We start from the raw sequence: 23,045 nt of genomic DNA, 5'->3' as shown, positions 1-23,045 counted from the left end.
TTGCCCCATTCCTGGCTGAACGTTGCCTGGAGTGGAGGGCGGTGTAATAGCCTACCAGGAGCTAAAAGATGGTGGACATACGAGGATAAAAACTAAGCAACCTGCAAGGTAACAATGTGGGTTTACCACTTTTTTTCTTTTAAAGTACGTACTTTCCAGTTGGGAAGACAAGGCTGTCGGAGACTTGACTTGGGGTGAACACAATGCATTGTACAGGTGTGTTGTAGAATTGTGCACCTGAAACCTGTATAATTTGTTAACCACTGTCACCCCCAATAAATCCAATAAAAAGGGAAAAAAAGGAAAGGCTATCTCTTAATATTCTGCTGGTGCCAGTGGAGAGCTACATATTTCCAATAAAATCCAAATAGGACTATGTGAAACTCAAGCAACTAAGTGATTAATAGTCACCTATTAAAATCAAGACTCCAAATCAAAGCAAGTTATCAGGGTCACACAGTAAGTAGAATTATATTCTATCCAGTGAACCGACTTCAGGCTCTTCTCTTCCAATCGCCAACAGTTATTGGCAGCAATCTCTGCTATGAAACTTATACTTGAAATTACATACTGTTGCCCTGGTCAGTGTGAGTCGGTTGGGTGTTATCTTATGTATTAAGAGATTACTGGATTCCAGTGCGGGGTGTGCAGAAGGCAGCCTATCGATGTTTTGTTCTCACATGGATGTTTATCTCTTGCTCCCTCTTTTCCTCTCTAAAAATCGTAAAAGAAAAAATTGCATACTCCTATAATCATAGCTTTTAAAATTCATTTATGGGTTTTTTTAATTATTAAGTGTGTTATAAGTAAATGATAGAGTTACCTGTATTCCTGTTTTGTTGGGACAAGTAAAGCTGAGGCACTAGTTACTAGAGGCCCAGTGCACAAAATTCATGCACCGGAGGGGGGTGGTGGTGGTTTGTCCTTCAGCCCAGCCTGTGACCTCTTACAATCTGGGACCCCTTGGGGGATGTAGCAGTGTGCCAAGTGGCAGGTGGCCAGGGAGGAGCCAGAACTGGGGCTAGGCACTGCGACACTTGCGCTCATTCTGGCCCACTGTGCCTGCTGCCACCGCTCAGTAGTGCTGCTGTGGAGTCTGTGGAGTCGGGAGAGCCTCCTGCCACCCTAGCTGCGCTCACCTGAGCCCGGCTTCTGGCTGAGTGGTGCTCCCCCTGTGGGAGCACACTGACCACCATGGGGCAGCTCCTGCATTGAGTGTCTGCCCCCTGGTAGTCAGTGTGTATCATAGCAACTGGTTGACCGGTTGTTCCACTGTAATGGTTGCTTAGGCTTTTATATATATAGATAGCCAACAGAGTTGGAAGAAAGCTGAAAAAAAGCTTACAAGGATAAAAGGTAAGGGGGAAATGTTTTAGAAAAGAACGTAATATCACAAGAAAATGTCGTTAATCACCTTGATGAGGAAGAAGCAAGCCAATTTTTGATAAAGTCCTTTTAATGGAAAATGTAAAACCCCTTTCAACTTCAATGTACAAAGCCATATGTAACACTTGCACTTAACAAATAAAAGCAAGCCAATGTTTTAAAAAAATACATCATTAAATGTATATATGTATATATTTACATAGCATATTAAGTTTAATATTTAGCTTTAAAAGTCACATAAATTTTACCAAAATGAGACAATTTTAAATAAATTACACCTTTTGAAAATGTTTAATTGTACAGTCAAGAACTTCAACAAAATATTGAAGTGTCTGTATTTAGTATCTGCTTTATATACTTTATATTTTACAATTTTTACAATTATTTGGCAGTAATTTTCTGATTATGACATGAATGCTGTGCGATTCAGCAATTTCCCAAATGCAGGCAATAGCTGGTGTTTGTGTCCTATTCTCACAGTAACTGTCTCAAATGTAGTGAAAAATATGTTATTTTAGTAAACTGTACAAGGTCACATTTACACTTGATCAACAATATAGCATAGAATTTTGTATTTTTTTCCAAAAATAAATACATCATTTTAAATCTGGCATTTTCACAAACATCATATACACTATAATACAAAAACAGCTATGAAGTGCTGCTTTTTAAATGTAGCTTGTTTTAATAACTAACATTGAATCATAGGAGCTGTGACTTATGCTATACCGCTGTGATGTCAGTAACAAGTAATTACTACAAAGAGAATTTCTTGGCACTGATGGTTTTATGAAGCTTAAGTCAGTGTGCATACGTATCATCGTTCAAGAGCAAGTAATCCCACTTCAATGGCCTAAAAACAGCAAACTGGAACACACCTAATTTTCTTCCATATCCTCTGCTTCATCTTCATGTATTTTCAAAGCTCTTACCACTTCCTTGACTGCATGATACAAGATGTTTTTAACCTGAAACAGATGTTTTGGAATTATGCTAGGATTTCTACTCCAGCTGGAGATAAATTAACAAATATTAACTGCTATATTAAAATAATTTTTAATGGAAAGCCAAATTCAAGGAAAATAAACGTCAAAGTTAAAAAATGTCCAAGTTAACAACTTCTGGTTGTTAAACCAAAAGTTAAAATCAGGGCCACTAGAAGTTATACAATTAAGTGCATAGTGGGGTTAATATCTTTGATCATTATCCGAATGTGAAAAACTAGGCCATGATGGCCTAAGCTGTTATCATGTATTAATATATCTGAATATAAAAAGTCTACAGAACAGAAGCTAGTCAGAAAATTAATCTCTTACCTGTAATTTATCATCATAATTGATTTCATCCTTCAAAAGTCTCAGTTCCTGTGTTAAATGAAATGATTGTACGAGATGTTCTGGAGACACAAAGTCTTCAGTTACCTGAATACAGCTGTGAAAATTCTGGACCTATCCCCAAAACAAAAGCAGTAAAATGTAAATTTTAGGAAGTGAGGATAGAGAAAAGCGAAGTTGTCTGTTAATAATAAACGCAAAAGACAATTCACCAGAGCACTTATTTTCTCCAAAATATCAAATGCATTTCAAAGCAGAAGACCACACTTTCTCAAAAAGTTCTGCCACTGAACAACTTCAGTGACTTTGTAACTGGAATTTTTAAAAGATGAAAAGTTTTCCAGGAGTCCTTCAGAGAGGCTGGTAATCAGATCTTAAATCACCAATTTTGTTAAGCCAGGTTTTGGTGTTACTTAAAAACAAACAGTGCAGTCAATCTGGCTGATTGTTGCTGCTTCTTTGGCTGCTAGCCTTTCCATCACTTCACTGTTAAGTTTGAGAACAGAGAGTAGATTAAAGAAAATGAAACTTAGTTTATTTTTTAGGAACTGGGATGAAAACTGTAGTTTCAGATAGATATATTGACAAGATTTTTAGAATTATGATAGTATTTTGTTGACCTGTGCCTCCCCCACCCCCCAAATTAACCAATTAAAAATATCCTTCAATCTTTGATGGAATCAGTACAACTGCCTTTCAACAGTTGTCTCTCTTGACTAAATTGTTTTCATAAGAACCTGGTAAATGTTTTATTTGTTCAACATGTACAAAGTGACTGCACACACTTCACTATTTCATAGAACTCCTTTCTATTAAGAATCAGTATAATGACAAAGAAAGGACCAAGTTGATCTAATCTTGATTTTATGATGTTTCTCGGTTGTCTTCTAAGTGATATTAAAAGATGTAAGATTCCTGGGAAAGAAAAAATAAATGAGAACTGAGCACTTAAAACTTATTCCATTTTTTTAAAGTATAAAAATAAATTTAATTAGGAAGAGTGAGAAGAGGGAGATAGTAAGAGTGGGGAATAGAGATTGTGGAAAAAATCTAATTGATGATAGGGTAATGGAATTCCAATTCCTCCTCTGGGCATAATGATCACCTGAATAGCTGCTGAAGTTTGCAGCGTTCTTTAAAATCTAGCACTGTTCCTCTATTGGTAGCTAGATAGCATATATTTATGTGTAGATATGAATGAAACATGCTCTTTTTAATCAGTAGGTTGCTGGTTCCTCTGGAGGATGAACATAGTGGATGCCTCACATTTTCAGCATTGCTGTTGAGTCTCACTACACCTGCAATATGTGTCTGTAGAATAGAAGCTCTATATTTCAGAGCATGAAACTAGGGATAAGAGGTTCAGTACCTGTTCCAAGATTTAAGTATAACATTTTTTTTTTTAATCACAGATGAAATTTGCTCTCTATAATCTAAGTGAAATTTCTACATATTTTAAAACACGTTTTCCTATGTTCTTATGTGTACAATCAAAACTGGAAGTTAGCCTAGCTGGTTTGGCTCCATGGATAGAGTGTCGCCTGCGGACTAAAGAGTCCTGGGTTTAATTCTGGTCAAGGGCACATGCCTGGGTTGCAGGCTTGATGGGGAGGCATGCAGGAGGCAGCCAATCGATGATTCTCTCTCATAATTGATGTTTCAGTCTCTCCCTCCCTCTCCCTTTCTCTCTGAAATCAATAAAAATATATTAAAACAAAAAAAGCCTGGAAGTTAGATTCCATTCTAGGTAAACATTCTAAAGTAGCCAAAGACACATAAGGAATAGGCCAAAATTTGCATGTTTGTACAAAGAGCACACACATACAATATATATAAATGGAAAGTCACAATTTTGCTTTCATCTAGATTTGTGTAAAAACCATGTTGTATTTTTAGGCCTTCAGGCCTCACAAATACTTATGTGCATTATTCTGGGTAAGAGAGAGAGCAATAAAAAACAACCCAGAAATCCCTGTCCTCATGAAACTTATATTCCAGTGGGGGGTTAAAAGCCAATCAAGAAAGTGAAGTAAAATTATGAAGCATGTTAGAAGGTAATGACAGCAATGGAGAAAAACAAAGCAGGGATGATGACAGTAAATGGGGGGCATAATTTGCAGTTTTAAATTGGGGTGTCAGGGAAGACCTTACTGAGAAGGTGACATTTGGGCAAAACCTTAAAGAATGTGAAGAAGCAAGTTTTACAGATATCTGAGAGGAAAAAGAATTTTAGGCCAAAAGAATAAATAAATAAATACAGTGGCCCTGGGGTAGGAACATGCTTGGTGTATGTGAAAACCACAAAGAGGTCAAGGTGGCAAGAGAGAAGAAGAGCAGTGGGAGAGGAAGGCAGTGAGGGGGATGTGTGAAGAGTGTACCCGTGCGTGTGTGAAATAGGATACACGTGCAGATCATTTAAGGCCTGTGAGGCCTTGAGCAGAGTGATATGTAAACTAAAAACTATACTTTTTAACAGGATACCTTTGCCTACTATTTTGAAAAACCCTGGCTCTTCTTCCCGCGTCCCCCCCACCCCCCCCAAAGGAAGTAGATCCATCAGAAAGATGTACATGCATGGAATCTCCATGGTAACAGTGGTTGCCTCTGGAGGAGAGGCACTGCAGGCAGCATTGAGAAAAAAAACTGAATTTTAACCGTGAACTCTTTTGTAATGTTTGAATGTTTAAAAATCATATAAATGTATATTTTTAAAGAAATGTATTTTAGAACTGAATGTTCATATGCAAAAAATTTGAATCTTGATCCATACTTTATACTACATAGAAAAATTAATTAAAAAATGGACCATATAGAAGAATTTAAAATGGACCATAGAACTAAATGTAAGAATAACAACTAGAAAATTTCTAAAAGAAAATGTAAGAGAAAATCTTTATGATCCTGGCTAGGCAAAAAATTTAGAAACAGTAATACATAAAAGAAAACTGAGCAATGAACTTCAAAATTTAAAATCTGCTCTTTGGAAGAACCATTAGGACAAGTCACATATTGGGAGAATATACTTGCAAAGCACGTAAGTAGAGTAGATAAAGAACACTCAAATCTCAGTAAGAAATAAGAAAACCCAATTATAAAAATAGACAATATTTGAACACAAATTTACCAAGATAAATACAGATGGCAAATAAGCACAAATGAACAGATGCACAACATATTTAGTTATTAAGAAAATGTAAATTAAAACCACAGTGAGATACTAAAGCACATTTATTCAAATGCTGAAAAGCAAACTGACAATAAGTAGAGGAAATGTAACTCACATATACTACTTTGGGGAACGGAAAATAGTACAACCATTTTGGAGAACAGCCTGGCGATTTCTTATCAGTTAATCATACATTCATCATGACCAGGCAATCCCACTACTCAGTATTTACTGAACTGAAATAAAAACTTATGTTCATACAAAATCCTTATGTGGAGGTTTATAGTGGCTTGTTTTATTATTGCCCCAACTGGAAACAACCGACATGTTCTTTAATTGGTTAATGACTAAAAAAACACCGTGGTACATTTATGTAATGAACAACTATACCTAGCAAGAAAAAGGAAACAATTACTGATTTACACAATATGGCTGAAACGCAAATGCATTATGTAAGATGACTCAAAGGCTACATATTATATGATTGTAATTATGACATTCTTATATAAGCAGAACTACAGGTAAGTGGTTGTAGGAATGTCAGGTGAGAGGAAAGGTTGACTAAAAACATGCAGGAGGAAATTTCTTGGACTGATTGAAGTGCTCTATATTTTAACTGTGTTGTTACTCATCTATTTATCTGTCAAAAAGTACAGAACGCTACACTAGTAAGAATCTATTGTATTATATACAAACTTGAGGGCTGGTGCATGAAATTCATGCACTGGGGGTGGGAGGGCTATGTCCCTCAGCCCAGCCTGCACCCTCTCCCAGTCTGGGACCCCTCGCTCCTTACTGCCCGCCTGCTCGCTGCTCCTTAGTGCTGCTGCGGAGGCAGGAGAGGCTCCCGCCACCGGCTGCGCTTGCCAGCTGTGAGCCTGGCTTCTGAGTGGGGCTCCCCCTGTGGGTGCACACTGATCACCAGGGGGCAGCTCCTGCATTGAGCATCTGCCCCCTGGTGGTCAGTGTGCATCACAGTGACCGGTCATTCTGCCGTTTGGTCGATTTGCATATTAGGGTTTTATTATATAGGTTTGTACCTTAAAAAAAAAACGAAAAAAAACCAAGAAAACCCAACCTGCACCCTCCAGTTCAACATTGAGAAAATGGACATATAAGAATTTAAGGAAACTTGTATTATCAAAGAATTATTCCTACTTAAGAAAAGATTTATTGTACTTTTATCTTAAACAGGCTACTCCTTTGAGAGCATTTTCATTTTGAGTACTGAGTAGCCATCCTATATAATAAAAGGCTAATATTCAAATTGTCCTCTGGACCGGGAGTTCGACCAGGGGACAGGGCCAGCCGGCTAATCTCTACGGCCCCTCCCCCTGGCCGGCCCAGCCTTGGGCCTCTAGTTTTCTGATAAGAGACAACAAAGCAACAAAAAAACAAAACAAAAAAAAAACTGTATGTGGGGTAATCCCAATTAAACCTGAATCATAAATGATCCAACATGTCTGAGCTATTCATGTAAGTCCAGGGGAAATAAAACAATTTAACATAAGACATTGATTTATTAATGCATTAATACATTTCCCTCAGGAAGTTAATGTAGAGAAAAAGCTGTATGTATTTATATTTTATCAAAAATGCTATTTAAACAACAAAAGTGATAAATCTAAATCTAACCTTGAACCTGATCTCTTAAAAACTAAGCACCCATTATAACTTAAGGAATATTTACTTGTGCCATTACAATAGTGTCACAGATGCTAAACAGACAGTAGTAGCATATATAGTTATACGAACTCCTTGGTAAAACTATAAATGATATATATCCCAATTACCAGGTGGTGGAAAGGTATGGAAACAACTTTGAGGCAAACTAGCTTTTGGGGTTCTTGGTTTCCTTTGTACACTTTTGTTACTGTATGGCCTAAACTGGTCTGTGGTAGCTCGTTAGTTATGGAAGCCTACTGGGTACTTCCAATCCAGGCCTCCATACCATCGCCATCTGTTTTGTACCTTTCTTCCAGGTGCCACACAGTCCAGCCACAGAAAGAAGTATGTGTTTACTTTAGTTTACAAGTCTTTGTGGATCAATAGCTATAAAATTTATATACCATCTTTCTTTGGATGTCATTGCTATGCTGGCAACCTCAAGAGGTAGGAGGGACACTGAAAGCTTGAATTTGCAAATAATCTAGCCAATAAAATTCATGCTACTCATATTGGGCATGTTAAAAAATGTATGACCTTGCCCAGCTGGCATGGCTCAGTGGTTGATTATCGACTTATGAACCGGGAGGTCACAGTTCGATCCCGTTCGGGCTGTGTGCCCAGGTTGTGGGCTCAATTCCCGGTGTGGGGCTTACAGGAGGCAGCCAATCTCTCATCATTGGTGTTTCTCTCTCTCTCTCCCTTCCTCTCTGAAATCAATAGAAATATATTTAAAAAACTTGATCTCTAAGATTTAATACACACTCTTCCCCCCTATTAAGTTTCAACTATTAAGAACCAACTATATAGTACAGTTAAGTCTTGACTTAATGTTGTCAATAGTACTATGACTTTAAAAGTGAAACCACATATAATGAAACCAATTTTACCAGCCTAGTTAATATAAACAAGAGTTAATTTCCTATGGCATATGAAACATTACTTGAGGACCTGCTGTATCTCTTTTTCCCCCTAAGTCTTAAAAATTAGATTTCAATCCACTACATCAGAGATAATACAAAAATGGAAATATCACTAATGTTTAAGCAAGTTAAAAGTTTTTCTATACCTGATGAAGTGTTCCTGCTGGTAAGACAATGGCATCACCAAGGAACTGAACAAGAGTGCAGGTTCTAACTCCATATTCCTCAAGCAGTCTTTGGCGGAGCTTTCTGTTCACATACCAACTTTGATCACGTATTGGATCATGTTCTGGTAGAACTTCAAGGCCTTGCTCTTTTGAAATCTGAAATATGGATTGTAATTAAAATAAGCACCCCAATTTCAGTAAGGAAAATGGTAAATTCTGTTCCATTAAATTTCAATTTTCTTTACAATAAGTCTTTTGTTCTCACAATCGTATGGAATGATTGAGCTTAAGTTAGAGAAAATATTCTACAACCATTTGAAAAGCCAGAGGATATTAAAACACTGCACACTGATAAAGTGAGGCACACTCCCTTCTCATCTCCTTCCACTGTGAAGTTTATATCTATTTGGTTCCTTCCTTATAACCGTTTCAAGAGTACAATGCAGAGATGAGAAAAAGCTTAGTCAAATAATTCATAGGTATGGACTTCATAAATATTTACTGATCCTGCTCGTCTCTTAAGGTAGGTACTTTTTACCTTTTAAGATAAATACCTTTATACTATTAACCTCCTAACCCTTGACAAATCAACTTCAAGGAACCATTTATTAATCACTGAATAATCTTCTGTTTTAAAAAGCATAACTTGTAATATTTTAAATTAAAATACTTGTAAGTATTCTGGTATAAGATAGTAGGTACAGGGTTTTAGCCCTCTGCACTGACCAGAGACCTATGTCCATTCAGAAGGAAGATGTCCCTTACTATAAGAAAAGCAGCAATGATGGTACCCTAAAAAAATCTCTATAATTAGCAAATTTAGAAAATATTTGAACAAAGGGTTTTAATCATTTATTCAGATGAATGTGTAACATTCATTTAGAATGTCTAACAACCAAAACAAAGGTACAATTACTAAAAATTTCAGTCTATTCAAATGAGTGTATCTCAGCAATCGGATATGATAGAGTAGTACTCCCCAGGTCAACAGCAAAAAGAAGTCAATAAAAAAAGATCCTACATTATTGAATGACTAGAAGCCCGGTGCACAAAATTTGTGCATGGGTAGGGTCCCTAGGCCTGGCCGGTGATCAGGGCTGGCCTGGGGGGTGTCCAGTAGGGCGATCTGGCGCCCCCTGCTGACACTTGCCTTGGCTGGCCTGGGGTCTGCGGGCTGGGAGCAGCTCCTGCATTGAGCGTCTGCCCCCTGGTGGTCAGTGCGCATCATAGCGACTGGTCATTCCACCATTTGGTCCATTTGCATATTAGGCTTTTATTATATAGGATCTTATTCTGAATACCAAAGAAGTTACATTAAAAATTAGTCTTTGCTTAAGGTGAAGAGATAAACAAATTTGCAAACTAAATTATACCTTCTGAAGAAATTCCCTTATCTTGTCAACATCTTTCCCAGCATAAATATGCCACAGAGCACCAGGTATTTCACTTGAGTCCTTCAATCGTTTTCTTAAAATGTCATCCAAATCTTCTTCTTCAAATTTCTTGAGTATTCCTAAAACACCAGAGAATATTTTCAAATTGGTCAGCAAAGACTACCAGCAGAAAGCCAAGACTCCTAAAACTGACCTATCGGAGGCAGCACAGTGCTTAACAGACTGGGACTTTTAAAGAGGAGATAAACCTCAAATGTCTTCTAATTCCTGGGAGATCTCACATATTATTAATCTGTAATGAAATGCAAATGCCCTACATACTGTGGTTTTGAGGAAACATCAAATCGTTCTTTGGAAATGTTGGCAAACCAAAAACTGTATACACACACACACACACACACACACACACACACGTCTGAACAGAAAAAAAAAAGTTAACTATGGTTATCTCTGAGTCTTCTTTTCCAAATTCCCAGTTTCACTATACTGAAACATTTTAAAGAAATGTTCTTTGAAGAAATCTATTGCCTGCTACAATGAATACATCAGATGTTTCCCAATTTGCAACAGTAAAATAAAAGCCTTTTTATCTTTAAAATTATCTGTAAGGATTTCTTAACTCAAACATTTATTAAGTGTTTACAATGTGCCAGACACTGTCCTAGAATGTTGGGGATTATAGTTAAGAAAGACACTCAAAACCTCACAGATAAAAGAGGGTATTAATAAATGTAGACAAATAAGAATATCATGTAGTGAGTGCAGTCACACAAGTACAAAAAAATTCAAAAAGATGGGTTCAGTTCTCAAATATAATCCCGATAATGTATGTTTATGAAATGCCAGTTGATTTTCTTTAGTTAATCCTTACCTGGATATTTTTCCATTGATTTTTTGAGAGTGGAAAGAAGGGAAGGAGTGGGAAGGAGGAGTGAGGAGAAGAGGGGGAGAGAGAGAAACACAGATATGAGATAGACACACAGGCCCTAACCGGTTTGGCTCAGTGGACAGAGCGTCGGCCTGCAGACTCAAGGGTCCCAGGTTCGATTCCTGTCAAGGGCGTGTACCTTGGTTGCAGGCACATCCTCATTGGGAGGTGTGCAGGAGGCAGCTGATCGATGTTTCTCTCTCACTGATGTTTCTAATTCTCTATCCCTCTCCCTTCCTCTCTGTAAAAAAAATCAATAAAATATATTAAAAAAGAAAAAAAGAGATAGACACAGAGATTGGTTGCCTCCACTCACATCCCAACTGAGAGTAAGGATTGAACCTGCAACCCAGGTTCATGCCCTTGACTGGGAATCAAACCCTTTGGTGTGTGGGCCGATGCTCTAACCACTGAGAAAACTGACCAGGCCCAGTTGATGGTTTTTAAATGCAGTTTTAAAAAATAACTATTTAAAATGATTTTTAGTGACAGAGAGGGAGGGAGAGAGAGAAACATTGATTTGTTCCACTTATTTATGCATTTACTGGTTGATTCTTTCTTTAAAAAAATACATATTTTATTGATTTTTTACAGAGAGAAAGGCAGACGGATAGAGAGTTAGAAACATCCATCAGCTGCCTCCTGCTCACCCCCCACTGGTTATGTGCCTGCAACCAAGGTACATGCCCTTCCTGTCCCAAACCTGGGACCCTTCAGTCCACAGGCCGATGCTCTATCCACTGAGCCAAACCAGTTAGGGCTATTGGTTGATTCTTATAAGTGTGTGACTGGGGATCAAACCTGCAACCTTGGCTTATCAAGATGGTGCTCTAAGCAATTGAGCTACCTGACCAGAGCTAATGTGTTTTCTTTAACAAAATTATAATTTAACAACCTCAGATAAAAGTTTTTCAATTACTGTTCCTTTAACTTTTATTGCTCTGTAAATTAAAACAACCAAATCATAAGGAAGAGAAAGTTTATACTGTTTAATGAAGATCTCTAGTGGGAGATGATAATATGAGTTACACTTTGAGGGATAAACAGGAATTTGCCAAAAAAAAAGAGATAGGAGGGCCATCGTAGATGGAGGAAAAGAAAAAGTGCATACTTTTTAGACCACTATTTCTTAATGTGTTTTAAGCATTATTATATGCCCAAAACAGTTTTTTTTTTAAAAATATTTTTTATTGACTTAAGAGAGGAAGGGAGAGGGAAAAATAGCAACATCCATGATGAGAGAGAATCATGGATCAGCTGCCTTCTGCACACCCCCTACTGGGGATTGAGCCCGCAACCTGGGCATGTGCCCTGACCAGGAATGGAACCATGACCTCCTGGCTAGGCACCCAAAACATTCTTTACTTTTTGAGACCATCTATGAAAATTGGCAAAACTTTAGATAAAAGACAGTCAAAGAACTAATATATTAATGTTTTCTCAAAATAAAAAACTATGCTATAAATGAGATGGGAGGTAGGTAGACACAAAGGCGATTAAGAAAGTTCCAACATTTAAGCACATGAAAGACTAGAGAAAAACAGGCGTAACCTCTATATTGCAGACAAATTGCTATAGGGGGTGATTTGAAAAAGAGTACAACGAAGTAGCCTTTGCCGGGTTGGCTCCGTGGAGAGAGCGTCAGCCTGCAGACTGAAGGGTCCCGGTCAAGGGCACATGCCTGGGTTGCGGGCTTGATCCCTAGTGGGGGGTGTACAGGAGGCAGCTGATTAATGATTCTCTTTCATTACTGATGTTTTTATCTCTCCCTCTCCCTTCCTCTATGAAATCAATTAAAAGAAAAAAAAAAGAGTACAGTGAAGTACAGAAGAGATAATTAACCCTGAGGCATAACAGGCTTTGAAAGGATAAGTAATCTCAACCACAGGTCACACATTTCTGTGCTAGAGCTGGGACTATAAACTGTCCCTGACTCTTAAATCCTTGGGTGTAGGAGAAGCAAAAGGTTTTTTTAATTTATTATAATCAATAATCAATAGCAAAGGGACCTGGGAAACAATGTAAAAGTGAGTTTCTATAGTTTTGGGAGAATTTAGTGTGGGTATTATAGAAACTGTCAAATTTACAGAAAAGTTGAGTGAATCCTGTAATGAAACCCCATATCCTTGGCAACTAGCCACTAAGCTGTACAAGCATTCTAGGCTCCAGATATACATAAGACGATTTAAGTGATACTAGAAAACGCAGACAATTAAGTCTATAACTCTATGAACAGTATTAGGAATCAGGGAGTAGTTTCACAGGAGCCAAGGCCAGTATCTGAAGGTGACATAGTGATTAAACAGTGCCATTTATTTACAGATGTGGCAAGTAATTAAAGGACCAGAAAGAAACCATTAAATTACCCAGTTGTGAGAGCCGTAGCACAAGTAATCTCAGTGGGGTAGCAGGTATAGAGCCCAACCTTATTCAGATGAAATGTGAAAGGGAGGTGACAGACACAGCAAAGAATTTGGTATGAGAGCAAGAGTATAGGATGATGGCAAGAAAGACATGGTTTGAAGGAAGTTTTCTTTTGAAAAGGAAGGAACAGTCCAGAGTGCACTCCTACTCTGAAGAAAAGAAGCTAGTTAGTGGAGAGGGAAAATTTAAAGGCCTATGTCTATAAAGAAGGGAATAATGGATGAAAAAGGTTTCAGAAAGAAATCCAGAGGATGGAATCTAAAACCTATACACTGGATAGAAATGCTATTTCTACTTTAAAAGAAAAGGCCCCTTGCCTTGGCTGGTGTGGCTCAGTTGGATGGAGTGTTGACCTGTATACCAAAAGGTGGTGGGTTCGATTCCAGGTTGGGGTATGTGCAGAAGGCAGCTGATCAATGTTTCTCTCTCTCTCTCTCTCCTCCCCCCATGTCTCTAAAACTCAATAATAAAAACTGTAAAAAGAAAAAGAAAAAAAGAAAAGGTCCCTTTCTAAATGATACTGGAGAAAATAATCATCTTCAGAGTTCTAGGGTCTACTGTCTATTCTTCAATAAATGTTTATAAGTGAGCTTTAACAGTCTGTTTTCATTAACACAATATTTAATGAAAAAGAAAAGAGCAAATAAAAATATCCATTTTTAAAATTAAAATTCCTATTATGTAAAAAAAAAACGCCACACGGGTAAACAATCCCTCAAGTAATAAAGACTAAAATATCCCTATAATCATTGTAATTCTTTCTGTAATCTTTGCTGTTAACTCACAGGCTGACATTCTGGATAACACTAGTGTGTGTGGTTATTCAACTGTTATTCCAAACATCATTATTCTTTAAGTTTTTTTTACCTGCTTTTGAGAGAATGCCATTTCCTTTTGCTATGCCAACATAGACTAGAATATTTACAACATCAGAAACTTCAACATGGAGATTTGTTGTTCCTATGTCATGATCTTTAGCAGCAGCTACACCTGTGTATGAAATAAAATTTTACTTGACTAATTTACATATCCCAAACCAACTCTATGAGGAAAATTTAATTGTTTTACTCTCCATGATTCAAAACCTCCCCCCAAAAGTCACAATACTGAAATGTTCCATAAAAATTACATCAATAGAAAGTGGAAATATTTGCAAGGAATTAGCAGGTACTTATCTATATATGGGATATTACTTCCTACTATATTGATTTAGAAAAATATTTCAGTGGATTATTAAAAGAACATATTTAGTGTAACCTAAAAATCATTAGACAATTTATCTATGGAGAGAAGTTAGTTAAAATTCCATAGAATTCCAAGTTGATGGAAATGCAAATATATACCTACCATAGGCACTGCACAACCTGGGTCCTAGATCAGGGCGCACAAAAAATGCTGGCAAATGAGAGGCCAAGTTGAATTTTCCTTCTGGATTACAATATTCTGGCAATGGCAGGCTTTTTAAAAAATCTTCATATCTGAAAAATAACATTGGCTTCTTTTGAATAAAGACATATTTTTAAGTGCTTCCAAATATGTAATTTTCAACTTTTCAAAAACATAAGGCCTTTGATAGGTAACACTTTTCCTGACTTCATTAAAAGTTTAAATGAGTGCATAATACATCCACAAGCAAAGAACAGAAGCCATACTAAAATGGCAATGCTGCCTAATCGTGACAGTTAAAAACACCATGAACAGGGAAGTCCCCAAGAATTCGTCCTTGACATGAGCATTCTTTCCTTTACTGTCCTAACATGGACTCTCCCCTGCTGAGACTACAGAAATTCAGTTTCTTTTCTTTCTTATTAATTTATTTATTTATAAAATCCTCACCCGAGGATATTTTTTTCCATTGATTTTTAGGAAGAGTGGAAGGGATAGAGACAGAAAGAAACAATGATGTGAGACACATCAATTGGTTGCCTTCCGCATGCGGAGATTGAGCCTGCAACCAAGGTACATGCTCTTGACCAGAATCAAACCCATGACCCTTTAGTCCCAGGGCCTATACTAAACGACTGAGCCAAATCAGTTAGAGCCAGTTTTGTTTTTTAGTTTATTTTTAATTGAGGAAGAAAATGCCTAACATTCACTTTTGTTGTTGTTCCTTATCTTACTTCTGGTATAAATCTCAGCTCAACTTCAAAAAGCTAAGTCAAAAAAACCCAAAAAAACAAAAAACAAATTTCAAAAGATATACCTGGCTGGCATCATAGTCTTGAATTCTTCTCCTGAAGGGCAATCTTTCAATTTTAAAACAACTGTTTCTCCACTTTTCGTTTTTTGCCGTTCTATAAAGAATACAGTTAATTACAAAAAAGTAATCTCTGCCTTTTAAATTTTTATTAATGTTTGAAGAGGAAGAAATGTAAAAAGTGAATGAATAACTCAATTGTAGCACAGTAGGTACTTAATGAATGCGTGCATACTTGGCTTTTATTTCTTATATACTTAGGTAGTTTTAAGACTTTTGTTCTTATGTATATAAATTCTTTTAAAAATATTCCCATTTTTATTAAAATTACTTTTAATTTTCAGTGCTTTATATAAATTTTATAATTCAACTTCCAAAGGTTTATGGGGTTGCCAAATAATATTCCTCATGTGATATAAGTAACCATAATTAAAAGACTTGTTTATGGCCAAAAGAAATTAGATGTGGAGACAAGAATAGGATCCAGTCTCCTATTTCCAAGCACAGATGATCAACTCAACCATTTTTTCAATGGTGTGAAAACCGGCATTCAGTAGAAACTGTATTTCTAATTTTGAATTTTCCTCTTTTCCTATGCTAGCTATGTGGCATTTTGTGGGGTTTTTTGCCCACTGTATCTAAGCTAATGTAATATTTAAGGTAGTCTAGGCTAAAAGCTTGACATTCTATAGGTTAGGTGAATGCATTTTGACACGATAATTTCAACTTACGACTTTATCAGGATGTAACCAATTTTTTTTTTTAAAATATATTTTATTGATTTTTTACAGAGAGGAAGGGAGAGAGATAGAGAGCTAGAAACATCGATGAGAGAGACATCGATCAGCTGCCTCCTGCACATCTCCTACTGGGGATGTGCCCGCAACCCAGGTACATGCCCTTGACCGGAATCGAACCTGGGACCTTTCAGTCCGCAAGCCGACGCTCTATCCACTGAGCCAAACCGGTTTCGGCGGCATGTAACCAATTTTAAGTTGAGGAATATCTGTATTTGTTTCTTTTTATTAGACAACAAAGTAATATAGAAGTTTAAAAGATTAAAAACCTGGTAAGTCGTATTTACAATTTATTGTTTTTGGGGAATACTAGTATGTTTAATAAAAAGAGTGAACAGACAACAAACAAACCAAAAACCAACGTACTTGAAACTTCTTCAAAACCATCCCAGAATTCTTTGACATTGCCATTTGAAGTGATGCTGTCTTTACAGTTCAGAAGATCAGCTTGGTGGTCTCCAAAATCAAGACTAATTGATTCTGACTTCCATAAGCTCATGTTCATTTTCTTATGTACACCAGAAACCACTGCAGGCTTATAAATAGATAAATAAAAGTTGAAAGATGTATGGACACTTCCAAAATTTGACTTTATAAGCACATACAACAAATGTTAAGTTTTAGTACTAATGACAACTTGTGAGAATAAGAGGCAATCAAAAATAGGCCCTGACTTGGAAAGATGTTCACAATACAGTATATTGTTAAAAAGAAAAAGGGATGAGAATGCTGTGTAGAGTACATTAAAAATTTCATTTCTAGACAGTATAAATATGATTTTTTGGTTGCTTTATTTACAGATTAATTTTTAGACACAATATAACCTACTCATTTGTTTGTATGTATGTAATGTATATATTAAAAATTTTAAAGTAAATTATATAAAAACTCCTTGAGCTTAAAAGTTTATATACATTCTGAGTTTCCATTACTTAAAACACATACCTACATTTTTTACCTTGACAAGGATCATAATAAATAAAAATATTAAACTAGGCATAACAACATTAAATTTCAAGCCTAATCACTATTCTCTGAAAGTGAACCTCTCATTTGAAATCCTATGAATTAAAAATCCCTCAAGGCTCTCTAAACTAAAAACCAACAACTCAAGTTTTATAGCTTTTAAAACTCAAATGGTGATGTTTTAAAAAAACAAACCTCTTAGGCAATCTGATGTATTATTCTCAGCCCCCTCCCTTTCCCCACCTTAATTCCTTTATTATAAATGAAGTTGAAAGTCTAAAATATAGAGAACACAAAGTTGTGACTTAAAGTCTTCTGTAAAAGATACTAAGTACACTTAAACTTCATAAGATAATTAAATTTAGGGAACCATAGAATAACCTCAAACTAGGGTTCTTATAACAATAGTCATCTCAAAAGCAAAGAAAATAAAAAACCACCCTAAAATCTGGTTGACTACATGGATGACTGCTCCATTAAACTTACTTTCAATGGGCTTAATGACACGTCCAACTATTATTAAAACATTCAACTATTAGATAATTAACTACTGTTGGCAATTCACAGCCCCAATTATGCATACTCAATAATATTCCTTATCCAACCCTATGCCATTCTAATTGATGGTAACCAGCAGCTTAGGAAAAGAAGGATTTTTAAAAATTATAGAGGCAAGTTACTTAGAATATTCTGAAGCAGAACCTTGAGACCATCATCATCATCTTCCCGAAATACTGAACACTTTGACTCCACGCGTCTAGTCTCATTCCCCTCTAATTCAACTTTCAATCTGTTTTGCTGTCACTTTAAAATGTCAGTTTACTTTGATTACTGAATTAAACCTATTATCTGTAGGATACAGTGCAAACTTTTAAAGTATGATATATAAAGGCCATTCATAATCTGAAAAATCAGATTCATAATCATAACTCTAACTACCTCATTTCTTTACTATTACCCCATAGAACTCTTACATCTGTGTTCCAGACAAACAAAACTACTTAACACTTCCCCCGAAACCTGATGCTCTTGTTTAAAGCATCTCCAACCTATTGTCTATCTAGAAAAATTTCACTTAACCCCTAGGGCATTAATTCAGATCAGCCTTTTTGAATTAGTACTCTAGCTTAGTCATTCCCTATTTGGGGTTTCTATAGTTACCTTGAACAAACTTCTTAGAATATTTAACATGTTTATAAAAATATTTATGTGACTATTTCAAACCCACACAAAATTAAGTGGTCTAAACTGTGACCCAGCAATGGTATTGAGCTTTGAGAGGCAAGCCCTGCCCCTCAAAAAGAAATAAAAAAGGAAGCTAAATATTGTGTGCTATCAGCCTTCTTTATCCATGGCTTCTGAATTAGCAGATTCAACCAACCATGAATAGAAAATAGTAGGAAAAATAAGAGATGTTCTGTTGTTGCTGATATGTACTATGTAGTTAAGGCCTACGATGGTTTCCTTTGTATGAAACACATAAATACAAATTTATCTTGTCATTATTCCCTAAACAGTATCATATAGCAACTATATACATAGTATTTACACTGCACTAGGTATTATAAGTAATCTAGAGATAAAGTATACAGGATGTGAAATATGGCATCAAATGTATATAATGTACAGGTATGTATTTTTTTCTGGGGAGAGAGAAATTAAACTGTCATCAGATATTAAAAAGGATTAGTGACCTAAAAAAAGATTAAGAACTGTACTAAAACAGTTCTTACTCCTATCTTACTAATTTTTATATAACGTACTCATTTTCATATCCTTTGTGGCAAGCATAAAGAATGAATTTTATTAGGTGCTCAATAACTATCTGAGGAATGAAGAAAGTGAAACAAAATAGCAATGATGTTTTTCAGAAAGCAAGAAAAAACTGAAGGTGGTAATCCTAAATCATGCAAATTCTTAATTTTGTTCATAATTTGTGCATTGATGTCATATACTGCCATCTGAAAGGTGTATCAAACATTACATCAAAACTTTGTTCAAACATTTTTATTTGAGAATTATATAATGGAATTTGTCATTCAAGGCTTGATGAACTAAGTTAAAAATAGTGTATGGGTAAACATTAAAGGCAAAAACATCTATACTTTTCATCAGTTCAAGAAAAAATGCTTCTATAATTAAGACTTTAATAGCAGATATGAAATCTATTAATTGGACTAAAACAGAAGTGTGAGAAAAAGGAGGTACCAAACTATGTAAATACAATGGCTTTTTAAAGTCTGCTGACTGATTAAAAAATCAGTGCTTTCCTAAATTCATATAAATCTGGCCAAAAATAAGAATTCAGAAACAATCAATCTGGTAATCTTTTTATATCTTACTTCTACTCCAAATGTGTTAAGTACTATCCCTCCTTTATTTTCTATTTCTAAAAAGAAAAGCATTTCGCCTCTTTAACTCGCTTCAGTTCCTCTAAGAGTGTGTACTAAAATCAGCTTAAAATACTCACTTGTCCATGTTTCCAACACTCTTTGAAAAGCTTCCAATTATTAGTATTTTTATAATCCTTAAGCCAAAGAATATGCTTCTCACAGATCCAAGAATGTGGTATATCATTGAACAATTTGTTTTCATCCATGGCAGATTTTCTGCTTTCTCTAGGCTCTTCTTTAAGGTCTGGTTTTACATTTATCTTAGTGGCTTTATTTGGTGGAATTTTGTTTTCAACAACTGAAGCAATTATGTCATCAAGAATGTTTGGCATGGTCCTTCCACTTTTACCACTCTATAGGGGGGAAAATTATATTTTGAGAAGAAATGCATACAGTTTTAAACTGACTTTTTTCTTTTTCTTTTTTCCTCTTCACCAAAGGACATGCTTAGAGGGAGAGGAAGAGAGGGAGGGAGGGAGGGAGGGAGGGAGGGAGGGAGGGAGGGGAAGGGAGAGAGAGAGGGGGGGAGAGAGAGGGAGAGAGAAAGAAAGAGAGAGAGAGAGAGAGAGAGAGAGAGAGAGAGACAGAGAGAGAGACAGAGAGAGAGACAGAGACAGAGACATTGATGTGAGAGAGAAACATCGATCAGTTGCCTTCCATAAGTGCCCCAACTGGGGATAAAACTGGCAACCTTTCGGTGCACAGGATGACGCTAACCAACTGAGCAACTCCAGACAGAATAAACTTTCATTTTGATTTACTACTAACATAGCAAACAACTAACACAAATAATTTACTTGCCCTCAAGAATATGTGAATATGGATCTTTAGTCCCTACACTGTTCCTGCCCTTAGAGGTGGGAACCAGAATTTTGGTGGTCTCCATGTGAGGCCAAGTCTGCAGCAACTGGAAGTATGGCTTTCCTACTTTTTATATTGTTTTAGGATTGGGGCAGAGCGCACAAATAGGTAGAATTTCCAATATACTTTTAATGGCCACTAAAAATGTATGCTTATCTATACAATTATCTGTATTTTTCTCTGGAGAATAACAAAAGCAAAATTGATTTTTGAATATTTTAACTAACCAAACATTTACCTCCATGTTCTCCCCCTTCCCCCATTAGATATATGGTTTTCAAATTCTGAAGGAGTATCTTAGGGCTCCTTCTGGCATCAAAATGCCACTTGCCCAACCTTATTCATTCACCTTGGAAAAACCAAACTCTCTAGCTTTCAAATTATGAGTTATAATGCAAACAGGAACATGCCAAATAATTTGGTGTATTTTATTTGATCTGACTCTATTTATTATGTAGTTCAAAGCTGAGTCTCCAAATCATCTAAACTTAAGGCCAATATAAAGGTAAAAAACCTGGCATCGCACTTACTGGGGTTCCCATCGAATATACTGGTGCAAAGGCAATGCCAGCATCTGTAGAGCCCACACGTAGCTTGCCAGCTGTTGTGGTCAGTAAATCCCGTAAGGTTGAGCCTTGTTCGTTATTCTGGGACACTGGAGGTGATGTTCTGCTATTTGGAGAATCAGGACTGTCTTGTTCTCTCTCTTCTTTAATTTGCTTTTCAAGGGCAAATTCTTTATTTTCTGAAATAAAACATTTTAAAAAATTCAAATAAAATTAAGCATGCTGCGAAAGTACAGACAAAACTGGCACTCTGTATTTTATAGAGAGACATTAAAACTATACACTAGTGATTTATTCACCTGAACACACACCAGAGGATGGGCTAGATCCTTCAAAATGGAGTCAAACGGTTTGAATATGAAAAGGCCTTCCTCAAAATCTTAGGCATGAGTTTATACCTGCCACAAATGAAAACACTATAGCTAAGACAGGAAGAAGTATGTGAGTAATAAATCTACTGCCCTAGAGGCTTTATTAATATGCTCATCCCAGAAATGATTCTACAACTAATTTTGATGCAATCACAAGGAGGTAAGTTCCTAATAAGAGAAGACAAAGGTTTTACTGAACCTAAGCCATAATGGGAGCAAAAGACAAAAAGTAAATTGTTTTATGTGAATAGTACATTAATGTATAAAAGTATATTATTGGTTATATTATAATACTCTATAATACAGCTGACCCTTGAACAACATAGCTAGGGGTGCCCACAATACCCTGTGCAGTCAAAAATCCACATATAACTTTTGACTTCCTCAAACTTGTCCTTTGATACCTGTGGAAGATTGGTCCCAGGACACCCCCAACCATCATGGATACCAAAATCCATGGATGCTCAAGGCTCCAATATAAAATAGTGTAGATTAATGCATATAGTTGGCACTCCACATCTGTGGATTCCCAATCATGAATCATAAACAGTACAGGTACTTATGGGAAAAATCCACATAAGTGTACCCACACAGTTCAAATCCATATTGATCAAGGGTCACTGTACAGTTAGATAATTAATGACATTTACCTTTTTTTTCCTCTCTGGACTTTTGTTCTGCAAGATCTGCTAACCAGTGTAGTGGTGACTGGGATTCTGGGGGACTTAACTTGCTGTCTGTGCTTACATCACTCCCTGGACTGCTGCTGCCATTGCCCTCAGACTTCTGAGGAGTATTTTGCTGCTGAGACTCAGGCATGCACAGAGAAATCTTATTACTGTGATTAAGAACATTCTGTAAAACCTGTGAGGATAGAACAGCAGAATTTTAAAAATTCTATCTCTTCAATTGATCACAGTTAAAAAAAGTCAGATTTGACAGTAACACAGAAACAATTTAAAAAAGTAAGTCTTAAATCGGATATAAAATATCAAAGCTAATTAATTAACCATGCATTTTATTTAAATAATTAGAAATTTATACTCACTTGAGATACACCATTCATTGTAGAAAAATTACCAACTTGTATATTCTGTTTGTTAGTACAATGACAATGGGATTTAATACCATACTTTTCTCTAAGAGTGTGCATCACATCTAGAAGATCTGTCAAAACTACAAAACATAATAGTGGTTAATTAAAGTTAAAACTAATGTTAAAACATTATAAAATTTTTCCGCTTTTTTTTGGTGCCATTTAACTTTTATTTTTTTCTTCAATCCTTCTATCTAGTATAGGTTTGATCATTAAACCAATTTCATGCTCTCCATTCTTTTCTATTAAAAACTCAGTGTTTAAAAAAAGTAGAATAACCTTTCATTATAAATCTAATAAATTTTTCATTAAACTCTGGATTTCCCCTTCTAAAAAATAGTTCATCTGTGGTTTATACTTAGTCATGGGGCTGGGCTTGTTAGCTTTATTACATGGAGAATTCTAAGAATG

The 23,045-nt window shown here is 36.1% G+C and overlaps 1 protein-coding gene across 1 annotated transcript in view; it reads right to left on the bottom strand.

Annotated features, from left to right (window-relative positions):
- Positions 1 to 847: 847 nt before the first annotated feature.
- Positions 848 to 23,045, bottom strand: part of JMJD1C (jumonji domain containing 1C) — a gene marked incomplete at its 5' end in the record, with an annotated part of 215,247 nt that continues 193,049 nt past the window's right edge. The window contains 12 exons of the mRNA XM_081104872.1: positions 848 to 2,354; positions 2,703 to 2,834; positions 8,621 to 8,797; positions 10,015 to 10,154; positions 14,255 to 14,377; positions 14,735 to 14,865; positions 15,591 to 15,681; positions 16,748 to 16,916; positions 19,818 to 20,093; positions 21,132 to 21,346; positions 22,189 to 22,402; positions 22,587 to 22,714. Coding sequence (XP_080960998.1) covers positions 2,265 to 2,354; positions 2,703 to 2,834; positions 8,621 to 8,797; positions 10,015 to 10,154; positions 14,255 to 14,377; positions 14,735 to 14,865; positions 15,591 to 15,681; positions 16,748 to 16,916; positions 19,818 to 20,093; positions 21,132 to 21,346; positions 22,189 to 22,402; positions 22,587 to 22,714 — 1,886 coding nt within the window. The 3' untranslated portion in view covers positions 848 to 2,264. The remainder of the gene's footprint in view (positions 2,355 to 2,702; positions 2,835 to 8,620; positions 8,798 to 10,014; positions 10,155 to 14,254; positions 14,378 to 14,734; positions 14,866 to 15,590; positions 15,682 to 16,747; positions 16,917 to 19,817; positions 20,094 to 21,131; positions 21,347 to 22,188; positions 22,403 to 22,586; positions 22,715 to 23,045) is intronic.

This window comes from Myotis nattereri (genome assembly GCF_964212035.1).
Source record: "Myotis nattereri genome assembly, chromosome: 13".
Lineage (NCBI taxonomy): Eukaryota > Metazoa > Chordata > Mammalia > Chiroptera > Vespertilionidae > Myotis > Myotis nattereri.
Note: the sequence above shows the minus strand (reverse complement) of the source record. Positions and strands in the feature narration are given on the sequence as shown.